The following is an 8,561-nucleotide window of genomic DNA, read 5'->3' on the forward strand; positions in this document are numbered from 1 at the left end:
TCAGTGCTGGGGCCTCAACTATTTAAAATCTACATCAATGATTTGGATGAAGAGACCAAATGTACGGTAGCTAAATTTGCCAACAAGACCAATATAGGTAGGAAACTAAGTTCTTAAGAGGAGGTCGAGAGTCTGTAAAGAGATATATATTCCCACCTATTTCTATTATTATTTTAAAAATTTATTTCCATTCATTGCTTTATCCCCACCTTTTAGTCTATTTTGATCTTTTCTCCCACACCGTCCCCTCCCCCCACCCCACCCCCACTAGGGCCATCTGTGACTTGCTGATCCTGCTTTCTACTCTTAATGTCCCCATTAGCACCTCCTTTAGCCAATATCACCACCGTCAACACCCCTTCGACCTTTTGTTTATGACATCTTTTGCAATCTGTCCTTTGCCTCCATCTATCACTGGCCTTCAATCCAGCTTCATCAGTCCCACCCCCCCTTAAACAGTATATATTTCACCACATTTCTACTTCTCTTTAGTTCTGAAGAAGAGTCATACAGACTCGAAAGGTTAACTCTGTCTCTCTCTCCACAGATGCTGTCAGACCTGCTGAGTTTTTCCAGCAATTTCTGTTTTTGTTAAAGATCCTGAGGGGACATGATGGGGTGGATACCGGGAGGATGTTTCCACTTGTTGGGGAGGTTAGAACTGGGGGACACAGTTTAAGAATAAGAAGTCCCCCTTTCAAGACAGAGATGAGGACTACCTGGAATTCTCTTCTCCAGAGAGCATTGGAGGCTGGGTCATTGAATTTAAGCAAGTCAGAGTTAGACTGCTTTTTGATAGACCAGGGAGTCAAGGGTTTTGGGAGGCAGACAAGAAAGTGGAACTGAGACCAAAACCAGATCAGCCATGATCTTATTGAATGGTGGAGCAGGCTCGAAGGGCCGAATGGCCTACTCCTGCTCCTAAGTCCTATGTTCCTAGATCAACCCTGATCTCACTGAAAACTGGTAGAACAGGTTCGAGGGGCTGAATGGTCTACTCTTTCCATATGTTCCTAGAACAGAAAGACTTGCATTTATATAGCGTTTGATCACTCCTCCCCTGCCTCCATCTGATTGCCCAACTTCTCAGTACCATTCTGCTCCCTCAGGAATAATGACTACAAGTTAATTTATATCCACCTCCACCATCCCCCCCCGACCTTGTTGTCTATCGTGGGATCTTGACACTTCTAAGATCCCGATCATTCACAGGACCTTCACTAATCATTTCTTTGCCCTCCTTACACCTTAATAAGCCCCTCCAGTTTATTGACCTTTTTTTTTAAAATTCAGATTTGCAACTTGCTGTTTCGTGAATTGGATTCAGTAGATCTGCCTCTCAGACTTTATGTCCTCGATTGTCTGAGACCACCCCCGACCCCCCACTGCTTGCACCTCCCCTGCCCCCCAACCTCATCTCAAAACTTTGCAGTTTTTGCCTCTGTATCTCCTGCTTCCTTTCCACCACTGAACTGAACCAAACATCGACATTCCCTGTGAAACATCCCAAATGTGCGCTTGGATTGGGATCGTTGCCCAGCTGCTTATGGTGCAGTCCTTATCCAGTGGTTTGTTTTTCTTTTAAAGACGATTATGGAGAGATGGTAACTCATGTGAGACGTTCCCGACACAGGTGGGGATGCGTCTGGGGAGGATGTGCCTGGCAGCCAGCTGTGTGAACTGGAGAGCTGGAATCATTTCTCTTTGGATGGGTTAGCTGACCATCAGGTTTTGATTACTGTGTGTTTTTTTTTTATCGCAGTTTCTCGGATAAATCAGGGTAGGACTGCTCCCAGTCCTTCCACTTGCATTGTACACCATGCAGCTGAGAGGAACCTCCCTCGTGCTCTTGGTCCTGTATCTCCTGCAGACGACCCATGAGCAGGCGCCCAATACCAAGCCAAGGAAGAATGCGGCCCTAAAGAAAGGTACACCGGTGATCTAGTCCTTTTGCTTAGAGCAGGGGTGGGCTCCCTCGATTGCCCAGTGCCGGTTACGGTTACTGACCCACACAGAGGTCGACGGACTCAAGCCCTGGGTCTGTGCTGACCTCCGCTGGGGCGGTAACAAGGAAGGCAACAGCTGACTTCAGCCCAGGGGCAGAATTGCGATGCCCACCAGAGTCAAATAGCTGCTGTCATTCACCGCAGGGACTCGCAGCAAGTGAGAGATGCGAGCTTCAGTAGGGGACTAGTTGAGGAGGGGGAAGAGGAGGCTGTGGAGCAGCTATTTTCAGGACAGGAGGGAGAGTAGAGAAATAAATGTGGGATTTAATAGAATTGAAATTGATGCAGGAGATGCATGTCAAAGGACTGTGTGATAAAATTTCACATCTCTACCTGTTTGTTCACGAAACCAGGACATTTATATAGGAATTCATTGGCAGTGGAAGGGTCTCCTGTGCTTAAAGTTCTCTTGTCTCTCTATACATTACAGACAAATATGTTCATTTGATCTGTAAACTGTACTAACATGTGTACTGGTTGTGGTCATGCCACTCTGAACTGCATTTTTCTTATTAGTAATCATGCTGTCACTTGTTCTCAATTATGAATTTATATAATCTCCATGAAACAGATAGAACACTTCATGGGAAAGGGCAAGTGAACCTATAGCAGAAAAGAGATTATAACAGGATCCATTGACTTAGAGCAGCACATTGAGGCAGTGATGATGTGGGATCTTTTACATCCATCTGCGGGAGCAGATGGGGCTTCGGTTTAACTTCTCTTCTGAAAAATTGTACCTCCAACAGTGCAGTGCTCCCTCAGCAACGCACTGGAGTGTCAGCCTTGATCGATGTGCTCAAGTCTCTGGGTTTTTGTGGAGTTAATCAGCACAATACAAGCTCTCATTGGCTGCAATTATGTGCTACACACAATGTCATTTATAAATGGAGCACTGAGTGGATATTCATTCCAAGGAAGAGTGGAGTGTGGTGGTGATCTGTTGCCAATCTGTTGCACAGTACAGAGCCGCACAGACCTTGGGGGTCAACGGACTATGTGGACCTCCTCTGTGGTGGTAACGGGGAAAAGGCAACAACCAGCTTCACCTGCCCCCCCCCCCCCCCCCCGACCCCGGCTGTGGAAGCGCAGGGACAGAATTGCGATGCCCACCAGAGTCAAATAGCTGCTAGCATTCATCGGAGGGACTCGCAGCGAGTCAGGGATGCAAACTTCGGGAAGGGACTGGGGGAGGGCGGCTGCGGAGCTGGACACCAGGGCGATGTGCCATTTCCTGGGCAGAAGGAAGGGAGGAGGAATAAACTGATGGCTGGTTGACACACCCAAAGAGAAATGATTCCAGGTCTCCAGGTCACACTGCTGGCTGCCGGACATCCCGTCCCCTGACTCAACCTCACCCGAGTAAGAAATATCACGCGTCAGGGGTAAAATTCAGGCAGCCTCAGTAAAGGACCAGTCACTGACTGATATTATTTTCAGAATACTTTAAAATGGTTCTCCCTTTGTATGTGTCTGCCTCAATATTGAAACTCCAAGAGATATAATGACAATGCTGCATGGCCCCTACTCAAAACTCTCCAGGAGGATATGTGTAAGAACCTTCAACAAGAAAGGCTTGCATTTATGTTGCGCCTTTCCATTTAAACTCATCGGTATATCGCCAAATGCAAAATCTGCTGTTCACCAGCACAATCGGTCAGCGTCTTAGCTGGTAATTTTAAAATATATATATATATATATATATATACATTTAAGAGTGGTAACTTGGTAAATTTTGATTAATGCGGATCAAAATGTAAAAAAAATTAAGCGTATTAATCAGCATGTCAAGCCCACCATCTGTGAGTGACCCAATTTTAAATAACTGAATAAAATAAATTATTCAGAACCACCGACTGGTTAGATTGGTGAACTCAGTTTCTTAGTCAATTTAAATTAAAAAAAATATATATATTCAAAAGCTTTTAAAAGGTGTCTATTAGTGTCTTTGTGCTTAAAGGAACCAGCTCAATTTTTGGAGCCGATTTGTAGGCCCACAATGAGTGGAAGCAGCAGGAACCTGTCCTGGGGATTGATTCGTGCTGGGGGTGGCATGGCATTTTTAGGGGGGCGGGGCTGTCTTCCAGCATGATATTTTTTAAAACGTGCGCAATGGGTCACGGAAAAGCAATTTACATTGAACACAATTTGTGCTTGAAATTCTGTGACCTTTTGCACTGGTTTTGCCTTAAAACCAGCGCGACCGAGCAGAGTCTCTGGGCCACAATGTTTGTCTTCAAAGAATATTGAGAGCAATAAATTGGCACTATTGCTGAAAAAAAGAGACATGCTGTCGAAGTTTTTCATCTTGTACTCATCAGGACAGATGCAAGAATGCCAAATTTTAAAGGGAGCAACATCGACAGCATGTCTCTTTTTTCAGCAGTGCTTAACTTCTGTACTACCAAATTGGTATTAGTTGTGTTTTGTGGGTGAACAATTCCTTGATCTCCCTGGCTGGTTTTGTCATCACTTTTAGATTGATTTTATTCATACTCAGCGTTTTGTGGCCTGACCACTCACTTCATTTTCTTCACCTTTGTTCAGCAGTGGTGACACTAAGTATGATTGAAGACATCAAGAAGCAGATTGCTCACATCTTGGAGGAGGTGAGCCTACTGAAGGAGAACCAGGCACTGCACACAGGTAATAGGGGGGGTGGGGATGGAATATAAACGTCGGGAAGCCTTGCTACAACTGTATGGGGGCATTGGTGAGACCACAGCTGGAGTACTGTGGACAGTTTTGGCCTCCTTACGTAAGGAAGGATATCCTCCCATTGGGGAGTTGGAGTTATCGGGGTGGGTGTTGGAGGGTTGGCGGGGGAGTCAGAGGGTCGGTTGGGCCGGAGGGTCAGGGTTCTCAGAGGGTAGGGGTGGAGTCAGAGGGTCAGGGTGGGGAGGTGCTCGGAGGACAGTTGGGGGGTGGTCAGTTTTATAGTTACCCAGGAGTTAGATATAGTGTTTTTCAATCTAACATTTCCTGGGTAACTATCCAGGAAGTGAGGTAAGCAAGTCGGAACCATCCAAAGTCTCCGACTCTAACTCAGAGTTGGAGACTTGTTCTGGATGCAGGGGGCTTGCCCATCGGAAGTTGAAACTTCCCGGGCAATTCTCACAGAGTACTTGTGGACAAGGGGTCGCATAGCACATCCTCTGGGGTATGTCTGGTCTCCGACCATTGGGAGACAAGAAGATCTGGGCCATTATCTCTGTTTCTCCCTCCACAGATGCTGCCAGACCCGCTGAGTGTTTTCCAGCATTTTCTGTTTTCATTCCTAGTAGAAGCTTGGTGGGAGTCTGCTGGATAGATCATGGCTGGGACAACGTGCTCCTGTGTTTGCCAGCTGGTCATGTAGCATTGGAGACCTCCACCTGCCCCTTCAAGAGTATTCTTGTAAGGGGAGGCACTGGAAAATGTGAATGTGGGGGTAGTGGGTTGAGGAGCATTGATTTGGATATTCTTGGTGGTCAAAATGTGCTCTTCTGGTACAGGCCTGACAATGAAGCCTGGGGTCTACATTGCCCAAGGCTTTCCCATGATTGCCTCCAGTGCCCCTTCCCCCCTCCACCTTACTACTCACCCAACCAACTGCCAGTGTCTGTTCCCACGGGTCCCCGGCTGCTGTTTCCGCTCAACAAATTCCTCCTGAACTGCACCCTCAGTACTGCCAAAAAGGACCTAACTGGGTTCAGGCAGGTCTCTCTGGGGGAATTTATGGAAATAAGGCCAGGCTGACATTAAAGGCCAGGCCTCCACATGTCCGGGTTTCCACCAGCCCCCACCCACCGGCACTCACACCACCCCACCCCTTTTCCCCCACTTTAAAATCGGGGCATCGATGGCTGGGTTGGCACAGAACGAGAATGGCCACTTGGACAAAGTATGAGAAAGCCCAGCAACTCAGAGAACCGTATTCCTGAAGGGGCCAACACCTTCAGTCGAGGAGGAAGACAGGAGAGATCATTTACTGAAAGATGAACAAAGATGTTCCTCTGGTCAGTCGATATTGCTTTCAGTTCAGTCAGGTTTTACCAGGCTGTCCCATGATCTTAACCTCACGAAAAAAAAAACCTCCCAGTGTTCCAACTCAGATGAGAATCCATTCTTTACAGTCTGAAGTATCCAATTGGATTCTTACATAAGAACAGAAGAAATGGGCAGGAGTAGGCCATTCAGTCCCTCAACCTTGCTCCACTAGTCAATAAGATCATGGCTGATCTGAATGTGGCCTTAATTCCACTTTCCTGCCAATCTCCGTCACCCTTGACTTCCTTGTCAAATCAAGAATCTGTCTAACTCAGCCTTGAACATATTCAATGATCCAGCCTCCACTTCTCGCTGGGGAAGAGAATTCCAAAGACTAACGACCCTCTGAGAGAAGAAAATCACACCTCATCTTCATCTTAAGTGGAAGACCCTCTTATTCTGAAACCGTGTCCCCTTGTTCTATATTCCCCCACGAAGGGAAACATCCTCTCAGTATCTACTCTGTCAGGCCCCCTTCAGAATCTTACATGTTTCAATGAGATCTCTTCTGACTCTGTCGTTGGATGTGGTAACCTGGTGGCTGTTGGTAGTGTGGCAGCAACTTGGACTCAAACGTCATGGTGGCAAGTAATAAAACTGAATTCAATAATTCTAATAACTCCTGAGGTGGCAGCAGAAAAGTAATTAATAAAATGTGCCAGACTATTGCAAAAAACTCAATTAGTTGACGAAAGTCCTTCAGGGAAAGGAAGCTGCCACCTAAAGTTGGTTTCACATGATGGGGTTGACTTTCAATGACCTTAAGGCAACTAGACATGGCACAATATATGTAGGTTTGCTAGTAGTGGGCCGCAAACAAAACAAGCCCTCAGTCCAAATTAACTCAAGTCACGTGAAGTGTTGGGAAATGTGTGGCTGCAGTATCAGTAACTCATTCCAACCCCTATATTCCCTGTCCAGTGTGCCTGAGAGGTATGAAAGTTTACAAGAAGTGCTTCCTGTTGATGGCCGGACAGAAGAGCTTCCACGAGGCGGCCGACGACTGCATCTTGCACGGGGGCACCCTCAGCACGCCGCACAACCACGACGAGAACGACGCCCTGTACGACTACGCCAGGACGACCTTGGGAGAAGACCACAACATCTGGGTCGGCGTGACCGACATCTCGGTTGAGGGAGACTGGATGGACGTATCCAGCAAGAGCGCCAACTACACCAACTGGGAGATGGAAATCACCAAGCAGCCCGATGGTGGTACGAAGGCCAACTGTGTGGCGCTGTCGGGTCCATCCATTGGCAAATGGTTTGACGAGTCCTGTAGTCTTCAGAAGAATTACTTCTGTCAATTTAATATTCCTTAAGCGTTTTGGTGTTTCTTCTCACGTATAGCCTGACTGGTTTAGTTATGCTACTGATGCTTAATGAGTTGCTGTTTCAGAGAAGATGTCTTGTGAGTGGTGCAGATTATCATTGACTTTCAACTCCCTCAGGTTGTATCCGTTCTGGATCTTCCATCAGGATTTTTGGAGAAGATAGGGAAGGGTAGGGAGCTTGATCCTGTGATGCCATCAGTGCCATTCACGCACGCAGCTACCGCTGGATGCAGCCTGAAGGAACCCTCACCCCTGTCCCTTGTGTTTCCCTGGGGAAGGGGGTCCACCTGGTGCCTCAGTGTGTAGTGTAGCGGAGATCAGGATCTGAGCGGAGTAGGGGTGGGTGTGGGGTGGGGAGGGTGGGCCTCCCTTGAATGGCCCTCCCACCTCTCAGTGCCAGTGCGCCTCGATGCTCCAGCACACATACAGCCCTCAATGCTGCCCTCGGTGTGGAATGTTTGTAAACTCAGGAGTTCACGGCTTGCTTGGCTTTGAGGCTAGTCCAGTTTCCTTGCAGTGCACGGTTGTAGACACACTATGCATGCTACTGTTCTGTCCAGAAATAAAATCCATTCATACAAAAAATGAAGTTGCTGTATCTTATTCCCGTCCAGTTTTCTTCCATTTCAGGGAGCCTTTTAAACATCTTCGTTCAGAGCGCTGGGGGCACGGGAATATCTCCATGACTATCGGCCAAACGACCCTTTACATCCCACTAGTAGAAGCTGGGATGCAGGTCACAAGTGCAACAGGTGGAGGTGCTCCCCTCTCCCCCCGACCCTCCTCCCTCATGGACTCCCCTTCCCCCGCCATGGGCATTTGCTTAAGGAACTAAATACGCCACAATACACAAGATAACTTTAGTTTTCTCTACTTAACGAGGTTCCTCATAAGCAAAGGTTACAATCGCAGTTTCTTAAAGGTTGCCCTCTGTCCTCATGTTCCAGTGATGCTCAACACAATCTCGAAGAACAATGTCTCATCTTTTGAGTCGGTGCCAATATTCATTTCAATAATTTCAGATCATAGCCACTAGTCCCATTTCTTGGAAAGCGGATGCTAATAATGGTTTTTGCTGTTGCTATTCACACCCATCTTTTGTTTTGTGACCTATCCCATCACCACCCCCCTTTTGCCTTGCAGCATCAACCCCTATCATAGACTTACCCTTTCGTTCTTTCCTTCCTTCCCT

General features: G+C 47.2%; 1 protein-coding gene across 2 annotated transcripts; it reads left to right on the top strand.

The window, feature by feature from the left end:
* Positions 1 to 1,795: 1,795 nt before the first annotated feature.
* Positions 1,796 to 7,954, top strand: clec3ba (C-type lectin domain family 3, member Ba). Of its 2 annotated transcripts, none has more exons than XM_078539612.1 (3): positions 1,796 to 1,928; positions 4,554 to 4,652; positions 6,957 to 7,954. In XM_078539612.1, the coding sequence occupies exons 1-3, from the start codon at positions 1,820 to 1,822 to the stop codon at positions 7,355 to 7,357; spliced, it is 609 nt and encodes a 202-aa protein (XP_078395738.1). In that variant the 5' UTR covers positions 1,796 to 1,819; the 3' UTR covers positions 7,358 to 7,954. The 2 variants fall into 2 exon arrangements, with proteins under 2 accessions (XP_078395738.1, XP_078395739.1); XM_078539613.1 differs by having other exon boundaries at positions 4,557 to 4,652.
* The last annotated feature ends 607 nt before the right edge of the window (positions 7,955 to 8,561 follow it).

Source organism: Cetorhinus maximus, chromosome 3, assembly GCF_964194155.1.
Source record: "Cetorhinus maximus chromosome 3, sCetMax3.hap1.1, whole genome shotgun sequence".
NCBI lineage: Eukaryota > Metazoa > Chordata > Chondrichthyes > Lamniformes > Cetorhinidae > Cetorhinus > Cetorhinus maximus.